The sequence below is a fragment of the Ambystoma mexicanum genome, chromosome 11 (genome assembly GCF_040938575.1).
Source record: "Ambystoma mexicanum isolate Mex_15411 chromosome 11, UKY_AmexF1_1, whole genome shotgun sequence".
NCBI lineage: Eukaryota > Metazoa > Chordata > Amphibia > Caudata > Ambystomatidae > Ambystoma > Ambystoma mexicanum.
Window position 1 is genome coordinate 1263306595 of NC_090934.1, and position 19969 is coordinate 1263326563.

The 19969-nt window shown below is 46.0% G+C and overlaps 1 protein-coding gene across 1 annotated transcript in view; it reads left to right on the top strand.

The window, feature by feature from the left end:
- Positions 1 to 14183, top strand: part of TERB2 (telomere repeat binding bouquet formation protein 2) — a 446976-nt gene extending 432793 nt beyond the window's left edge. Inside the window, exon 7 of the mRNA XM_069625425.1 lies at positions 12800 to 14183. Coding sequence (XP_069481526.1) covers positions 12800 to 12942 — 143 coding nt within the window. The 3' untranslated portion in view covers positions 12943 to 14183. The remainder of the gene's footprint in view (positions 1 to 12799) is intronic.
- The last annotated feature ends 5786 nt before the right edge of the window (positions 14184 to 19969 follow it).

Sequence of the window (19969 nt, forward strand, 5' to 3'; positions counted from 1 at the left end):
TGCACATCTCACTCCTTCACTACCGACCACACCGATCCCACCAGACTCCACAGTCCCACACCTCGCTGCCATAATGCACTGTTGCTATGGCAGTACTTAATTTGGAATGCGCAAAGAGAGTACTTGAAACCGGGAGGGGCGGACAGTGATGGGATCGTGAGGGCACAGGGGGTTGAGGGCATGAGTGGGTAGAGGAAAACTCAATAGATAGCAAGGATCAAATAGAACACACACCCTTAATGTAATTTGTAGCGAGAGCAAGCATTTCTAATATTGGCAGAGACTAGCATAGACTCTCCTTAGTTCAATATGCGGAACCTTTGCTTTCAGAATAATTGAGTCAGTGATTCAACTATCACAGCATGAATCAACATAGTTACTTTTGCAATTGCACACCTTGTGCAGTTGGCAGCCAGGCAGCCGTGCAAAAACTATGGCTGCGGCTACCTGACAGCATAAGACCTTTTGTAACACCTACATAAGACCTGATACAATCGTGGTACACAATATAAACAGAGTATGATCAGTACAATAAATATGCAGCGGTATTACAGACCTCACCCGGTCACCCCTCAACCAGTACACTTTGAAAGGATTGTGTCCTCCAACGTATTCCTCATCTTTGACATGTAATGTCCAGCTTCGGCTGATTCCGAAAACTTTTTCGGCAGAGGCCGCCCTGCGTCGATGGTGTTGAGTCGATGTCCCTTGAAGGCCTCCGTCGAGGGTGACGTCATCGGATGTTATAAGTAGCACACATGGTGCCCGTTGGCCTCAGTTCTGTTTTTCCGCAAACGTGTTTGATTTGAAATTCGGCGCGCCTCGTTCAATTCGATTGTGTAGTTACCTCGTTTGCGCAGTTACCGTCGATAAATATGTCTCCGTCTTTAAATCCAACCCCTTGTTCCGAATTAAAAAAATGCATGGAGTGTGGCTCCAAGATGTCCATCACGGATCCGCATCATCTGTCTGTGCTGCCCAGGTCAAGGTCACGACACCGAATCCTATACCAAGTTTCAAGCTGTGACAGAAAGACATTGCGAGAACGAAAGGGGAAGTTGCAGGCAGGCAAGATATCCCAGCACCGTAAAACCCAACCTTATCATACTTTGACCGCCGAGTCGAGTGACCGCTCTCCTCAGCGCAAGGATAGAAAACGTTCACGGTGCCGGAGGAGGCACCATCGGTCGCCTTCCTCTTCATCCTAGTTAGGCGGTACCCCCGAGAGAGTAAGATGCCCCTCCAAAAAGTCGACGCCCGCAGAGTGGGAAGCATTCCTTGTAGAGATGCTAAACATTTTTGAGAAGCAGAGTAAGGCTTCAACTGCGCCTTCTGTCTAAGCTGGCAAGGAGCGGTCTCGACCCGAAACTTGCGCGTCCTTGAGCCCAGGTGGACGGCGTGATTCACATCGAGAGCCCTCGTGGCCTCAAATGGACAAGAATCACTTGAGACATGGCGAGTGTTCGAGGTCATCGCCTTCAAAGCCTGTAGAACCTTCGAAGCCCTCGGCGCCAAAACCGTTGAAAGGAGCCTGTCAATTAATTAGTCAACCTCCTCTAGGTCTTCAATGCCATTGTCTACGTCAAAGGTACCGATTGTATCAGTTCAGCCCCCTGGGCCTGAGGAAACTCATAAGAAGGCTAAAACCAAATCTACATGGACGCCTTTGAAGTCAGTGAGTACTGCTGAAAAAATCTTCACTCCTCTGTCGAAGAAGGATTTTTTTCAAATCCCTCTCGTCCATTTTTGAGGAGGAAGAGAGATCAGATAGGGAGGATGCCCCTTTTGGGCTTCAGTATGGAACCCCCAATGTGTGGGAATGCTTCATATCAGAAGAGAGCAAGATGGAAGATTATTATGACGCCTTGCATAATGCCAGCTGCATTGATACCTCTCCTGAGTTGGAGTTCTGCAGGCCAGAACCAGGGGAGTACGCTGACTGCTCATACCGCAAACTGATGTCCAGAGTAGTGGAGTACCTAGGCTGGGCTGGACCACCCCCGGTACCGTTTGATCAGCATGATCTGACCGTTATTCTAGACCAAGGTCCATCTATGGATCCTATATTACCCTTCCATATGGCTCTGCAAAAAAGGGTGGCCAGAAATTGGTAGACCCCTGTCACCAATCCGGCGGTGGACAAGTCCCTTATAAAGAAATATCGCCCTTCCAGTAGCGACCCGGCTACCTGTCCAAACACCCCACACTGGAGAGTCTGGTGGTCCAAGCAGCCACGGCTACCTGGAACAAGGCTGCATACCCGAACATCCCTCCTGATAGGGACGACAAGCACGTGGATGGATTGGCACGAAAGGTATTTTCAGCAGGGAGTATGGCCCTGAAGTCAGGTTGTGCACCAGATGTGCAGGCTCATCTTCTCAACATGCCGTTTGACGGGTCTCAGCTTTTTGGCAGCAAGGCTGACGAGAGCCTTGAGAGGTTGCAGACCTCGAAGGTGGCTGCCAAATCTTTAGGGGCCGCTGTTAGGCAACCTCAGCCTTTTCCTCCGGCGGGACAGCCATGGAGGGGGCGATCTTTTCACTACTACTCATTTGGAAAGGCGAGAGGAATGGCCAGTCAAGGAGGCCAACGGAGGTTTCCTTGTGGTGGACGAGGTAGAGGTGCCAGGCCAACTTCAGCTACCTGCCATCAGCGGCTGCAGCAACTGCTTCAAAACCCCTTTGAGAGCTTGCTTTACGTGTCACCGGTGGGGGGCAGACTGTCTCAGCATCTTGAAGAATGGCGAGCCATTACTTCAGATGCGTGGGCTGTGGGGAGACAATAGCCCACGGTCACTGCCTACCATTCATAACGCAGTCCACACCAATCCACCGGGGAAACACTCTTTGAGGATTCCAGATCCGCTCCTTGTGCAGGAAATATTAACCCTGCTAGAGTAATGTGCTTATAGAACCAGTGCCTGTAGCGGAGAGGAACAAAGGTTGGTATTCCCCATATTTTTTGATCCCCAAGAAAGACTGAGGACTGAGACCCATCTTGGACTTGAGACACTTGAAAAAGCTCCTCAGGAAGGACACATTCAAGATGGTCACACTTTATCAGATCCTTCGGGCCCTTCAATGACAGGATTGGTTGGTGTCATTGGACCTTCAGGATGCTTATTTTCATGTGCCAATCCATCTCAAGCACAGGAAATACCTGAGGTTCGCAGTTGGTGGCTTGCACTATCAGTTTCAAGTCCTGCCTTTTCGGGTTGACCTCTGCCCGAGGGTCTTCACCAAACTAATGGTGGTGGTGGCAGTGCATCTCAGGACAGGGGGATTCACGTCTACCCCTACCTGGACGATTGGCTTATCAGGGCGCGTTCTCCTGAACAAGCCTTGGATCACCTCAGCGTTACCTGCCACTCACTACACAGACTGGGCTTCTCCCTCAAATTTCAAGAAGTCACACATGACACCTTCCCAATAGCTGCAGTATATCAGGGCTGTTTTAGACATGTTCTTGGGAAAGTGCTTGCCACCCAAGGTGAGGGCTCAAGACATTCTCCAGATGGTAACAAAGTTTCAGAATGCCCACTGTCTCCCAGCCTTCGAATTCCTAAGGTTTCTCAGCCTCATGTCATTCTACATTCACCTGGTACCAGAGGTCCCATCTACGAATGAGATGCCTACGGTCAGCTCTCTGAACACAATGGTTCCCGTTCTCGGGACGGATGTCGGATCTACTGCAGGTCCCGATCAAAGTTATGCAAGATATTCTATGGTGGGCCTGCAAGGAAAATATCCTGAAGGGAAGCACCTTTTTGGCAACCATGGCCGGAGACAACTGTAGTGACGGACGCCTCACTCGCTGGGTTGGGAGCCCACACCAACGATCTCACAGCCAGCGGCGGGAACTAGCTTGTGAAGTTCTCCAAGAGATCTTCACCCTTTGAGGAACCCCTCAAGTAGATCTGTTTGCAACCGGGATCAACCGGAAGTGCGAAAGGTACTACTCAGGGGAATTTCCTTCGAAAGGAGCTCTAGGAGACACGTTCGTGGAGGATTGTGATTTTCCACTGCTATACGCGTTTCTACCGGTCCCCGTCATTCCTCAAGTAATCAGGAGGTTGAGACGGTACAGGAGCTACATGATCCTAATTGCCCCAGATTGGGCCAGGAGGACATGGTACCCGGACCTTCTGGGCATGTCCATCTGTCCTCCGATACGTCTTCGACAAAGAGAGGAACTTCTCTTGCAAAGGGAGGGTCAGGCTCTCCATCCAGAGGTCAGCACTCTCAACTGTCAGCTTGGTTTCTGAAAGGTTGAGATACAAGGATTGGGACCTCCCGGATGATGTGATGGAGGTGTTGCTTTCGACAAGAAGGCCAGCAACAAAATCTCTGTACCGTTGCCATTTGAATACGTTTTGCGACTGGTGCAGGGAAAAGAATGTTGATCCTTTTCTATATTCGACTCCGGATGTGCTATCCTTTCTGCTTTCATTAGCACACAAAGGTCTTCACAGTGGGACCATTAAGGTTTATTTAGCAGCGCTCCTTCAAGCACTCATCGGAAGAATGTTCTTACTTCAAAATTCCATTGGTGTCTCAATTTCTGAAAGGGCTCACAAATGTGTTCCCACCTTATGCTTTTCTGGTTCCAGTTTGGGACCTCAACCTGGTTCTAAAATGTTTAATGTGTGCACCATTTGAACCTTTGCACAAATGTCCATTGAGGTTGTTCACCTTCAAGACTATTCTGCTGGTTGCTTTAACATCTGCAGAGAGCGGGTTGCAAGCACTCTCTACAAAGCCACCCTTTACCGTATTCCACAAGGACAGGATTGTGTTGAGGGTTAAACCCTCCTTCCTACCTAAAATAGAATCAGACTTCCATCTAAATCAGAAAATCGTTCTGCCGGCGTTTTATCCTCCGCTGCATCCCAGCAAAGAGGAAGAAAGGCTCATAGGATATAATGGACGCAAATTAGGGAAAGCTGTTTCAAAACAGACTTTGTCCAGGTGGATTATCATTATGATTTCAAAATGTTAGACTGGCGGGCAAGGACCCACCAGAGGGTTTCAGGGCACGATCCACCAGGGCCTTGTGTCATGATTCCTGCCCCTCATGTCCCCAGCCCTCCAAGATGTCAGGCTGGAGCCAGGCCACGATCACCTACATGGCCCTAAAGGTCCTTTCCATCCCTCCAAAGACCCACTTGGAGTCAGACTTGGCGCTTGTGGCACCAGACTCACTCACTCCCATAGGATAACATTGGGGATTGGACTTGTAGTGCATTGATGGGGACAAGATGGATGCCCCCACATATTTCGGTTCCCAGAACTGCATGTGCAGTCTAGTCTTTTGGGTGTGGTTCAGCCCAGAGACACCTGGGATACCCAGAGACTATTTAAGCCATGCACAGGCTGAGAAACGTGCTTTGCGTTTTCTGCACCTGCAGGGTGACACTCACCATGTTCGGATTGGTCTCCAGTAGGCCTGCATCTTTCTTCTGCGCCCAGCTCCTGCAAGAACACCGTTAGGAACAGCCTTACCTTGCGACGCTTCTGCCCATCATTCATCGCTCCTTCTGTTCTGCGGGCATCTTTGGCGGTGTCATTCTCATCCCGGCACGCCGCTTCCTAAGGAAAAGGGAAAAGAACAGAAAAAAGGCATTAGTAAGCATTCAGCAAATCTTCACTTATTTTTAAAGACTGTACAAGCTTGAAACGCTTACCTGAATCCCAGCCGCTCTGGGGAAACTCTGTCTCCGGAACTGCTCATCCATCTGCAAGAGGGAAAAGACACTCCAGCTTAGTGTGGAGACATCTAGAGGCGCCACATAACGCGCTTACTCACCGCATTTCTTCTTCATAACCGGCATCCACGCTGAAAAAGTCGCAGCACCTAAAAGACACAGAAAAAGAACTCCGTTCAATACAAATACGAAAGGGTCGCATCGCGCTCTCACTCACCTTCATCGCTACTCATCTCAGCAGCACGTCGCCATCCCCGGACGCCGGCCATCATCTAAGGAAGGAAAGGAACGAAGTTAGAGAACTGTTCAAAAGACTCATTATACTTACCTGTCGGACACTTGCCAGTGAAGTAACTAGGCAGCAACGAGCCTGCATCAATCAACGCGCCCCTGCACTGAAAGCAGGAGGAGAGCACACTTTCCAAGAAAACAAGGTGAGCTGTGGATCAAAGGGAAGGGTTGGACCCTGGGGAAGAAGGGGTTCAAGCACACAGAGACAATAGGGAGTTAAACGCTACCAATCCTGTGTTTCAGGCCCAGTCTCCAGTCGAGCAGACTCCAGGGGAGGGTTTGAAGGTCGTAAGAGGTCAGAACAGGCTGAGTGACGTCCTCGTGGATACCAGGTGAGCGTTACACCATGGCCTCTTTCTTCCACAGTCCTGCAAAGGGGAGTTCCCATTTGAAACATCTGTGATGCTGCAACGTGGTCATATGGCTAAAGGGATGGTGCCAGAAGATATCCATTTTGGCAATCTTTAGTTATTAGTTTTAGTGGTAGGGTCTGCTAGAAGTATGTTTTGGACAGAGGGCATTTTTCTTTGTACTATTGATGACAAACTAGCACCCTTAGTTTGGTTAGGTATGGAACATTCCCATAGCAATAAGGTGAGTTAGGTATTTTTCTTATTGTTTAAACAAACGAGTTACATTTGTTCAACGTGAGTCAGACTCCTTCTTCAGCCCTGCCACAGCTATTGAAAGATTTAGATGGTCTTGAAACAAGTACATTGCTTTGAGTTAACCAACTACTGCAGCAAACACAATGTCTCTCCATTTGCCACCTATTATCCCACTGTTCTACATTGTGATGACAGCCTTGTGCCTCCTAAGCTTGGTATAGGAAAATACAATCTAATGAAATTACTGCTACAATCCTGCATGGTCCGTGTCTGTTTAATCTAGTATTATGTATACATTAGTCACAGTTACAGATTTCTCCAATTATCAATTATTTTTTTCTTTATCTTTTCTCTGTTTTGATCTGTCTTATTTGCTATTAGTTCAGTTGAATTTCATTAATCAACATATGTATTTTCATTAGTCTCCTAATGTCCCTTCGAGGTATTGGTGTATATTTTAAGTACTTTTATTGATTTGGATCTCTGTGTTGCATTATAACGGTCATAAAAGAGGCAAAACGTGTTGGCACCGAACCTCTTCAAGGGTAACGTCATATTAAGTGAATTGTAATTCCAATAAAATATATAATTAACTACAATTTAATTTCTTTATGTGAAAAACAAATACAGAGTGCTTAGAACAAAGGTTACTATAGAATCATACTCAATGGAAGATATTCAAAGAGGTTCATTTTGAAATACAAAGAGTTTGCTCAAGACTATCACAGCTAACAAAGGACTGACATGAAGGAATTTATTGAAGAAACTCATCTGACAGTTATTTTAGAAGACTAAAAGATCAAAACTGATCAGAGAACCTAAAATATAAACCAATACTGTGATTGGGCACGAGAAGACTAATCAAAATATGAAGTTGGATCAAACAAATTCAGAAACACAAATAGTGAATAAGACTGTTTAATGCAAAGATAAACCGATGAAGATATGACTAACTAGTAAGGTTTGCCATCTGTAATTTGCCTTGATGTGTCAGGATTGCTAGGTCTGCTGTGTTATGCAAGATTGCTATGATATGTTACACAGGATTATAATTAGGCTATGGTATGCTACATTTGACTCTCCCATACAGTTAGGCCTCAGACCCTCCACGTCACCTCCCAGTGCCTGCTCTACAGGCAGCACCACAGACAGGCCCAATCCCCTTCTAGGGCAGAGGACACATCAGGCCTTCCCTTCCACTTATTCTGTACTTATTTTAATGTGATACAATTTAAATATAAAACTTTACACATATAAAAAGTTAAATCATACAATACATCATTGAAACAGTTAACTGTAAAAACCAATTTTTCAATTAAAATCAGAATTCATATAATCACTAACATTTACAGTTCTGCTATATAATGTGAGATGGTACTATGATCCATTGTTGAGTAAACAGTATAAAATGCCTTATCATAATAAACTAAAAGGAGAAATGCCCCAGATCATGCAGTGCTGGTACTGCTTATTAACATGTTCAGGAGCCCATTGCTTAACCACCACACTCTAAAAAGAGCCCTTCCAGAGTAAAGGATCCTTAATTGTGTCCAAATAAAGTACACATTTACCCAGATGGCTCATATATACCATGCCCATGTTTAAGCATTCTATCATGACGTGCTTAGGTGTCTCCATCATTGTTTTAACATGGCAAATACGGCAATACGTTCCTGTTCAGGCAATGACAATGATCAACAATGATGAATGATGAAAGCAAGTGAAGACTTGCTCTCCAATCTTGACTCTAATCTCCCTTCTGTCCTCATTCTGCTAGATATGTCCTCTGCTTTTGGCATGGTCAACCATGCCATCCTGCTCAATCGCCTCCGCAACTACCTTGGTATTACTGATCCGGCCATGGCCTGGTTGACCTCCTTTCTCACCAACTGACACTCTTGGGTCCAACTGGGGTCTTTCCTCTCTTCTATCTCTTTCTCTACTCTTGGTGTTCCCCAGGGGTTTAACCTGTCCCTTCAACCACTACCTGGCACCTCTTGCCCACCGTATCGCAACTTTCTGCTCCAATTTTCAATGTTATGCAGATGACGCTCAGCTCTCTTTCAGGCTTCCGTCAGCCACCTCTGCTTCTTCTCTCATACCAGAATGTCTGGCCACAGTTCAGGAATGGTGTGCCGTCAATGATCTCTGACTTAATGCCAGTAAGACTGAGATCCTCCTCATTGGGACACATGCTCCCTCCTTTCCTCTCTCTTTCTGGCCACCCACACGGGGCCCTCTTCCTGCTCCTTCCTGTGAAGCTAAGAACCTTGGTGTCATCTTCGCCTCCACCCTCTCCTTCTCTCCTCAGATCTCTGATGTCTCTAAGAAGTCAGACTATCAGCTGCACCTCCTCAGAGGTATTCTTCCTTTTCTCACTTTCCCCCAGAAGCTCACTGTCTCCAGAGCTCTGGTCCTCTCTAGGCTGGACTATTGCAACAGCCTCTTTCTAAATCTCCCTGCCTCTACTCTTCGTCCTGTACAATTTATGCAAAACAGGAATGCAAGACTTGTCCTTTGCCTCAAGCCCAAGGATCGTAGCTCTCCAGCTCTATAATCTCTACACTGGCTCTTCACTGCCTTCCCGTGACTGTAGGGATCAAGTTCAAGACCCTCTGCATCATCAACAAGGCTTTCTGTGGCCTGGGACCATTCTACCTCCAACTTTATCTTCCAAAACATCTTCCTTCTAGAGCTCTCAAGTCATTCACCTTCAACTCTGAGGGTCAGACGCTTCTCTAAGCAGACAGTTGGGAGCAGATCAATCTCCTCGGCTGGTGCCTCCCTCTGGAACAGCCTCCCTGCCTCTCTCAAACTTGAGCAGAAGCAACTCAACCTTCCTTTTCACTGCCGCATTTCTCTCTTCCTCTCCCCTGCTGATGTACCTGATTTTTTTTTTATCTTCTCTTTCTCCTTTTTCCGTCTGTAAAGACTGCACTTGACTTTGACTAAATGATTATTTGCAATGTCATGTATTGGCTGTCTATCGCAATGCATCACCTGGTATGTTTTGCATTCGCCTGTTGCTAAATAGATAGCGTCGCAGTTCTGTATGCACCGTCTGTTGTGCTTCGTAAAGATACATGCACAACATGTCTTATTTCAACGAAAGAGGAAATGTGGAGGGTCTTTTTAGCCATTTTGATAGTTAAGTGGCAAATGTTATTGCTGCGATAAGCCGGACACAGTTCCTCTGGTCCTTCTTGTATAGGATTTTATCTTTGAATTCAGTAAACTCTATCAATCCTTGCTTGCTCCTTTCTCCCTTTGCGTACCACCTCTCTGGTTTGTCTTTAAGCGGTCACCACTGGTAAATGCCATTTGCCGGGAGGCTGTTTGCACCATCCTGCTTGATCTGCAGTACCTGTGGGCCAACCTCCATCTGTGTCTCCACGCTCTTTGATTTCTAGACTTAGCAATGGGCTCTGAGCTTTCCACAACACGACTTGTTCCTGCAGTAGAGACTGATGCCTTCTTCATGTTTTCAACGTATGGGGCATTCACCTGTAAATATGTAAAAATGTGGAATTGTGGACGCAGGATTCAAAAGAACTTTCAGTGGCCACTTGAAAGGTTGTTTCATGCGGATCACCTCCTTGTCTTGCTTGAGGCTTTTTGAACAAAGGAAGTATAAGATGTCTGTTGGTCATTGGTCAGCTTAGTTCACCTGGTACAAAGTGTCTATGAACAGATTGTGCCCAAGACCTTGCAGGCTAGTTTAGAGAAAGAATTGGAGCAGTACAGGCATTTCTCAAAGGTCGGCCTGCCAAACAGTAAACCCACTTGCAGAACAGGCCTAAACCCAAGTGTTTCTGCAGACACTGGTAAAGAATCCCTTTCAGAAGCACCTACAGCACCACCTGTAGACTTTTTGGATGGACTAGCACCATGCTCGCCTCACCTGAGGGCCCTCACACCACCACCCGCCATGCCATCTCCTCCACCCGCCACCGCCAACTGCCACATTCCCCCAACAGCCCACGCCAAAGCAAGCTGCCAGACCAGCTACCCCCCACCACCCTCCCCTCCCATGCCTCTCACACCCCTGCCTGCACCCCGGCCGCCTCATCTTCCCTCCTGCCACAGCCTCATCTTCCTCCCCCCGCCCCGCAAACACTTCCGCTGCCTACGGCCTCTATCTACACCGACCCTGGACTCGCTCCCAGCCAAGTGGATTCCCACCTCAATATACAATCACTCCCCTGCCTACCCTACAGTGCTACAGGGGCATATCTAACTCATTATGCCAGAATGTCATGGAGGACTTGCTGGCACTGTCTGACCCCTTAGCTGTTATCTCCAGGCCAGTAAAACTTGCAAGATACTGAATCGTCACATTCACTTAAGCCTGAGCAACCCTCGCTACACACTGTGGACCCCTCAATATCCTCTGCTCCATCCGCCCTTATGACAATATGCATCTTCCCACTGGCTAATACTGATGCGGAACCTATGAGGATTCATACTCCCTAGAGCTCCACTGACTTATAACAATTTCCCACATTGCCTGACAACCACCACTGCTTTCATGGAACATTTGAACACAGTGATTGCCTGTTATAATCCCACCACTGGCTACCTTTAAAAAAAAAAAAAAAAAAAAAAATCCTACAAGCTGTGCTCAAAGACACTGTATACAAAATAAATTACGGACAAACTACAATGGCCTGACACACTAGCGGAAGGTGAGGCTATTACTGCTAATATTACTGCTCTTACTGCCCTCATCAAAGTAAGTGTTCGGGAAAATTTGACTGGGCAAAGATCGCATCTTGCAAACAGAACCAATGTGAATATCCTATGACTTCCTATCTAGACTCAGTTTTTACAAATTTTGTGTGACTGGTCTACTTCCGGAAATTTCTAACAATATGCAAAATGTTCAGGTGGGGGTTTAGGGGGGTGGGCAATCTGGATCTATTGAATAAGTAAAAAATGCACCTCAAGATTTCTATGACAATCTAAAATGCCAGAAGCAAGATGAGGTGGGTTTTGCAGATACAGCATGCTCACCAAAAGACTGACTCTGGGGGCCAGGGACACCAGGGTACCTCACACCAGCCCTATGCCCAACAGAATCCTCTGGCACCTTGTCTCCGGGGACACGAGCCACAACAGATATTTGCACACCCATTTTTTCCTCCCCAGCAACCCCTACCAGGGCAACCTTTCTGCAGACGGGTAATCTGTAAGCAGACGGGTCATCTCATCCAGCAATTTCCTACCAAACCTTCCAGACCATGGCTATATGGTCCCACTACTACTTGCAATGATTCCACACCTAACCGTACTATTTAATACCTTACACCTACACTACCTGCCCCTTCACATCCTCCTCCTCCTAACACGGGCTACCAGGACATTCAGATCTCTTTTGGGTCACAATGACATTGCCAGACGGACCCTGCCATGCTGTCTGCTGCTTTACTACCACTAGACTACTTGGCACTGGTGCCAGACACTCCACGCTGTGAACTGCTGGATTTCTAAATGTGGATGTCTCCAAGGAAATTGCCAATGCTGTTGGCATATCTGGCACCACTATCCCACAGCCGGTATTGCGTGAATTATCTGTTGCCATTGGTCCCATTGCTGAACACCATGCCTTTCTGTTAAGCTCTTGCTCGTCTGCTAATATGTTAGGTATTGATCTGCTATACAAGATGCATTGTACCATTTATTGTTCTCCTGATGGCACTTATCTAGAGGTTCCACAATCTAGGCAAGCTGAAGGTTGTTTTTTCCTCCAACAATCCACTCTCAAGGAACCTGAACAGAGCCTCCTTCAATACCAACATCCGCACAAGCTACACAGGTACAACACCTTATTGACTCAGTACCTGTGGCCCTCTGGGCAGCACATGCCAACAAGGTTGGACACATGCTCTCTGCTTAACCTGTTCGCATCACTCTCAAACCAGGAGTGCCTCGCCCACATGTGCCCCACATTTTCCCCACATGTTCCTCAGGTGGGGATGAAATGAAGCATTTCATCTCTGCCTGAGGAAGTGGAGACATTCCACGAAAGCTCGCAAATATGCAAAATAAATGATGATGTTAGCCTAATTAAAGTATTTACTCGTTGTTTTCTTCTGGATCAACATTATATATTTATATAATCTACACAGCTCATCTAGTATGATTTGAGAGTGTGAATTGGAGAGCCTACTTATTTAAGTATGTATTTTCTCTACAGGGTACATTTCAATTGAGGCATTGCCAAGATACTCTGGAGAACTACATGATTTCACTCCGGGAACTGCTGGATATTTAGCATATCATATTCAGGATGAAATCAACACCTTCTCTGATGTAAAAAACATATTGAAACGGAAATGAATTCTGATGCTTTTAAATTGGTTTGTCTTATGTTTACAATTTTAACATTTTAAAATGTTCTCTAATGAGTATTGTTCAGTGTTTGAACTTGAGATTCATGGGTTTCTTCTACAAATGTGTGGTAATTTTTGTAGGGATAGAATTTCTCCACTGTGGCAAATTCGCCACAAGTTAAGACGCCTTTAAGCTCGTTCTCCCAAACATGTAGTATTCAAGTGCAATTTGTAAACCTAAAAAAAGGTGCTGGACATCAGAGACACTTGTATAATGCTCTGCACCAAGATTATTTCCAAAGACTTGATTATTCAGTTTCACATGACTGATCTTATTCTAGTGCTCACAAGCTTGTCTGATATTTTGATGTCCGTCAAGCTGGTTTTCAGTTTTTGCATATTTCTGATCTAAACAGACACTTCTGTATTGTTTCTCTTCAGGATAGTTTTCAAATTATCTTTTTGGCCAGATAGCCTGCTTCATTTGTGTATGATGGGGCAACAGATGTCTGCTTTGCTGGAGAACAATGGAATGATTATGGGGCTATTGGAAAAACGTTTTCCTTCATGGATATTCACATAGTGTGCAGTAGGGGTGACCAAGTGTTTGTGTTTTTAACTGCAATGTCTGTTTATCAAAACAAGAACAAGTGACAATTAAATGCTCAAAATAATAGAGAGTTGGTGGATACAAAGGTTTACCTTGAGTTGCTACCATCCATTGCAAAAGAGCCTTCATATGCACAGGGTTATTTGGGAGTCCAACATGAAGGTCTAACTAGCCATTATACAGTCTTTCTACATGACTCCACATTCATAGGTCTGGTCTGCTGAACTGAGAGTTACTAATTTTGAAAGGAGCCAAATGTTACAAAGCAAATGTTTGTACTGCCTACTTGGAACATTAGATCTAAAACGTTTTAAAATCTATCTGAGGTTCAATCTCTTACCTACCAGAGAATATTGTGCTCACTGGAACAAAGCCCAGCACATTGATAATATCTGTCGACTATGTCAAATGAAAATCGAGAACAGCAGGCATTTACTGACGACTTGTGTGGCCCTAAAGGACTGTTATTATAAAAACTACGGAAATAAAATAACTCACTTTGAAGATATTACTGGCGATCAATTTTGGTCTGCACTTGTTGGAGCAAAATCTGTATTACTTTTGGTGGCAGCCTGGGCAAAATGGCAGGAGGCGAAAAAGAGACTTGCTGAGTATCCCGATGAAATAGAAGCATAACATTTTAAGGATTTTGATTGTATTGTATATTAATAGATTGGTAAATTGTACCTTTTTAGGACTATTAGATAAATTATGTGAACATTTGTTGATGTTTTTTGTCAAAAAATGTATTAAAAGTTTAAAATTAACTATGGCACCATAAAGAAATACAAAAAATAGAACTTGGAACATTTATGCTCTAAAACTTGGACAGCGCCTTATCTGTGTTCAAAAATGACAAGTAAAAAAGTCTGTGCAGAAAAAGATGATGCCTATACCAACCAAAGTTAGTATCTGCTTTAGAAAGGGGGATAACCAATGTCTATGCTAAACATAATGACATTGCAATCTGACAGATAGCACAGCGAGTAGAGCACTTGCTTTGACATACGTGCAGAGCCTGCCAACACAGGTTCGAATTCCGGCAAGGCCAAACTCAGCCTTTTATCCTTCCGAGGTCGATAAATGAGCACCACGCCATGGGTAATAATAAGCAGCACTCAGATGCATGAGGGTTCGTAGCGCTATATAAATGCTAAATTATTCTTTATTATTATTCATGCATACAAGATCTCTACTGGTTGAATTAAGCAGTGTTTATTCAAACATGAATATCATTATTGGTTGGCAGGGTGCACTACTGTTGCCCTTGTTGAACCTGTTCTGCTTGAGGTATGTTTGTATGTTCAGTAAGTTCAAGAGAAACTTGCATTACTATGGCTTTTCTGAACTTGGTTGTGTGTAATGTATGGACAAGCTGTTGGCTAGGCTGAGCCTGTTCTGCATGTAAGAAAAGCTTGTATTGATTGCAGGGGCAACTGGTCCATAATGGGCAATGGGCAGTGCACTTCCACCTGTTATGGAGGAGCTAGAGGTTGGGCCCAAAAAAAGCTGAGCATTCTCTGATATAATGAGCAGCTGAACGAGCGATCCTGATCCTGCCAGTGTTTTCCACATCTGGAATCGGTGATATGGATGAACAGTCTTGGTGAAGTGTTTGGACTGGGATGATCCAGATTAGTTCGTGTCACCAAGTGGGTGTCACCAGGTGAGTGTATCTTGAGATAGTTTACTCTGTGGTGGAAGACAACCGTCTTGAGAACTTTAGCACTAGGGAAGGAGGGAGACCGGAATATTGAATGAGAGGTTGCACTTGGTTTCTTTACGGGAGATATGGCTGTGGCTGTATTGGAACAGACACCAGTTGAGAGAGATTGTGTGAATAAGGCAAAGAGGTGAGTGTGGGTGATGTGCACCTGTTTCTTAACAGTTGTGGTGCAAAGGGGTCAATTGAAGTGCAGGGTCGGTTGGCAGAGCGATGAATCTAGTTGTTCAGTGGTGAGGGTGGGGAATAAGTGATATAGAAGGGGGAGTGTGAGGAGGATGGGAAGAGCTGAAAATGAGGGAGGAGGTGGACAAGATGTCCCATATGTTGGTTATTTCAAATGTTTGGTGGAGAAGTATGAAGTAAATTCATTGACGGAGGAGGAAATGGTGCTGTTTAGTGGAAAAAAACATCATTTTGTGGGTGCAAGCAGAGAGAGGAAAGAAGATTAGTGTTAAAGGGGGTTTGGATGTGTCGGGAACTTTGGTCTGGGTCAGTAGAGTGTTTGTAGGCAGTGGGAAGAGATAGGAGAATCGGTCTTTGAACTAGCAGCATAAGCAGCAACACATTGTTGTCCTCAGCAGCTGGATGGCAGGGTAGCGATCTTTGAAGGGTGTAGTGTGACGATTCATGGGAACATGTCACTTCTCCCCAGGGGCGAGCCGTTCCCTTTGAGGCTAGGGAGGAGAGCCCACTACATAACATTTCCCCTAAGGGTGGTGGAAAGCGGGACCTGTAAGAAACTCATGGTGGCAACAGTAAAGACAGACACAAGTGATCACAGTTTAAGGGTGTTTATTAAATAGTAAATGCAGGGTCAAAAAACGCCTAACCTAAATCTAAGATGAGAGCAAGCTTCGACCATCAAATGAACACTAAAGACGGTCATTGTGGCGTCTTGTCAAAATAAAAAGGCCTATAGTAAAAAAAGAAAAAAAACTATTGCCAATTCCTTTCAACTAATTACAGAAAGACTGTGAGATAGGGTTTCAATAAAGAAAGAAGTGTTCACAAATAATAAGTCAGGATGTGATTGCCAGGTGTCTCCCTTCCCCACGTTTTGGGCACGGACAAGGCGGATCTCTTGAGCACAGCAAACACTGCTCTTTTCCACCACAAACCGACAGTTCTATTCCAGCTGTCAGGTTTTTTGATGGTCAAGTCTCTTTTCTATAGAAGTCTCTTGCCTTCGAGGACCTGATGTATTCAGCAACAAAGATTTATTTTCCAAATGGACTTTGGGTGATAACTTCTCACCCCTGGATCTCCCTCTGGACGGGCTCGGACCCAAATGAGAAGGGGGACAATTCACTTCGCCTGGTCTTCCAATACTACTTGCATTCACAAATCTTAATGTCTTTTTAAACAGTTCTTCAGTCTTCGTTCCTTTTTGTCAGATTCCCTCTGCCGGGTTCACTCTTGCCAACATTACAGACCGTTCCCTGTGGACACCCCTCGGTCTGGTTCACTTCGGTCAACACACTATTCATAGGGACTTCAGGCCTCGTCCCGTTTTGTTAGCATCCCTCTGCCAGGTTCACTCTTGCCAACCTTTTCTATATACTGTTCATGCCTTAGTTTCACTACGCAGGATTCATTTCCCTTTGCTTCCCAATCATCTGTCGGTCAAAGACTTTTGACAGTACAGAGGATTTTACAAGACCCCTGTTTGACCACTTTGACCTCATCTCGCCTATTCCCAGGGCCTTCTGGTTACGGTAGTCTCTACCATCAGGTAATCGCCCAGAGTTTCCTGCGTGAGCCCCCACGAATGCTGAACTCCTCTGTTGCTTGTTTTCCCCTCTTTCATCAATAGTATCTTTGTGCTTTTCAAAGTTCAAATTATCCCTTGGCTATTTATTGTTCAACACAGTGTCTCTCCCAGGCTTGGTAATCTGCGGAGGAGGGTCTAGTGTACTGTTGACACCTGCTGCAACACATGCTGGCTATTGTTCGCAGACTTATGATTCCTTCTGCAGAGGTTTCACGGGCCTTGGTTGGAAAGGGTAAGGTCGATTCTCTCCTTGTCACCCTCTTGGTCTGCGCCATCTTTCTCCTCCTCTTGAACTGCTGTGCTGAGTTAGCTCTCACGTTGTGCGGTTGCCTTGCTCGTCCTGTGCTCTTGTGCTCTACCTTTTATCCCTTTGGGGAAAGGAAAGGGCTGTGTGATTCTGGTCAATATCCTGACTTTGCCTGACACTTGTATTGGGGCATGTCAGCTAAATGGCTCTGGTGTTAGTCCGTTTTCTTTTGTGTTGTGCAAAAGTGTTTGTGTCAAAAAAGGGGGGGTGGCAGTGCTTTGGAATATCCTACACGGTACGATGGGGGAAAGGTTGTTCAAAGAAGGGGCATACTGCATCTCACCCATCGGTGTACCACTCCCCAAGTTCCCCACATCCAGGTAATACTCCCTCACTGGTCCAATCCCAGTGTTAGACGATCCTCTGCACACCAGTTCACTACACATCAGAACACTGCTCACATTTCTCCACCATCCCCTCCCACGGTTCCAGGCTCAGGTGATTCGGTTAACCCAAAGAACCGGAAACCCCGTACCAGCTTTGGTGTACGGGCTCGATTGCAACCCTTTCTGCATTGGCAATTGCCTTGGAGAGCGTATAGCAGAAGGGGCGGTGTTACGTCACCACGTCGGTCACGTGATCCAGAGTCACGTGTCCTTGTTGGACGTCACATGATCCAGAGACGTCACATGACTCCCAGACACACAGTATAAAAGTCTGAGAGACAGAACACTCATTGCTTCTCAGCTGGCTTCAGACCCTGTTTGGCGTTACTACTTGCTCCTTGCTATCTTGATCACGGAACTCTACCTCGGACTCCCTCGGACACCCCTTTTGTACCTTTGCTTGGAACTGTTGACCTGTTGCCGGATTTTGGACTTCACCTCGACTTGTCTTTGGATCATCCCTGGTTACCTTGCTGAACTTCTACGCCCTTTCCCTTCTTGGGATTCAAGTCAAGCCCTCTCTCCTACAGGTGGCTAGCCCTTCATCCACGCTAACCTGTGGTTCTACCATTCCAGGGACCGCCGCATCAACTGAGTCTCGAACCTCTCTACTAGGTTACCTGGGTTACCCTTACACCAGATAGGTAAGACATTTTAGATCCTTTTGTTTATCTGACTGTGTTGTGATTGCCTGGTACTTAACCCCGTTCCTTCTCGACAGCAGCATCGGTGTTCCAGAGGCTCCGTGGATCTGGGAAGACATCTCCCACCTGTGGCCTCAAAGGTCGCACAGCGGGTTTCTATTAAGTTCCCCTGTGCGTCACTTGGGGACAGAGGACTCATCGGTCTACACGACACTCAAGTCAGAACAGACTGAGAAGCCGTATAGTCGTGTTTGACGATGCAGGGATCCACGGAAGAACCCATAGCTGCTTTAGTCCAGGCAATTACAATATTAAGGGCAGATATGGCAGCCGCGAACACAGTGATCCACCAAAGGTTGGATTCCATACAAAGTGTTCAGCATTCCCTTCCTGCAGACCCTGAGTTTGGAGATGCCAGCTCCTTCACTACACCCCCTCCCTTGGCTACTTCTACAGTCCCAACTCCAATGATCCTCCCATCTCCTTCCCCCCCTGGCTGCTCCGGAACGCTATCAAGGTGACCCCAAGAAATTCAGAACCTTTGTTAATCAGTGCAAGTTACACTTCTTATGCAGACCTTTGGCTTTTCCTACTTCCACTACTAAAGCCGCCTTCGCTCTCTCCCATTTAGCCGGAACGGCTGCCGCTTGGGCTAATCCTCTGCTAGAGAATAATAGCCCAGTCCTTTACGACTTTGATTTGTTGGTTCTAGAAATGTTTCGAGTATTCGATACTCGACACAAGGCGCAGTCTAGGGATTTGGAGTTTTTGGAACTGACTCAGGGTAGAAGGACTTTGATAGAATACATCACCCGTTTCAATCAGCTAGTTGCAGAAACATCATGGCCAGAAAACAAGCGGGCGGTGGTCTTTTATAGGGGGTTGAGTAACACCATGAAAGATGCTTTATCAGTGATCCCTTCTATGCCTACTCAGTATCAGGAATTGGTTGATCTCGTCTTGCAGGTAGATGCACGACGATCAGAGCGTAGAGCTGAATTGGGGGTCTCTTCCCATCCTACTCCTGCTTCCAGTACAGAAGAACCTATGCAAGTGGGAGGTTTACGTAGTCCTATCACAACATCAGAGAGGGAACGTAGAAGGGTGGACAATGCATGCTTTTATTGTGGCACCACTGGACATATTGTGAAAGAGTGTCCTCGACGTCCCAAGAAGAGCCAGGTTTTTCGGATGGCTCGACCTTAGATCCGGAGAACAGGTCGAGTGTCCCGTCATCATCTCCGGGTACCTCTCTTGCCTTTGCTCGTGTCCAACCCGTCTCTGTAAAGGCTACTCTATGTCCCTCTACAGGCCTTCTTCATGCAGTCAATATCATCATTGATTCAGGTGCCACTGGTAATTACATAGATATTGATTTGGCCCATTCCCTCAACCTACCTTTAGTGGTAAAAACACGACCGGAACATATCCAAGCCGTAGAGGGCTCTGCATTGGTTTCTGGTCCTGTTAGACACCAAACTGCACCCCTCTTGTTGAACATACAAGAAACACACACAGAAACCATATGTTTTGATTTAATTACCACACCCCAATTCGGTATCATACTAGGAATTCCATGGTTACGTGAAC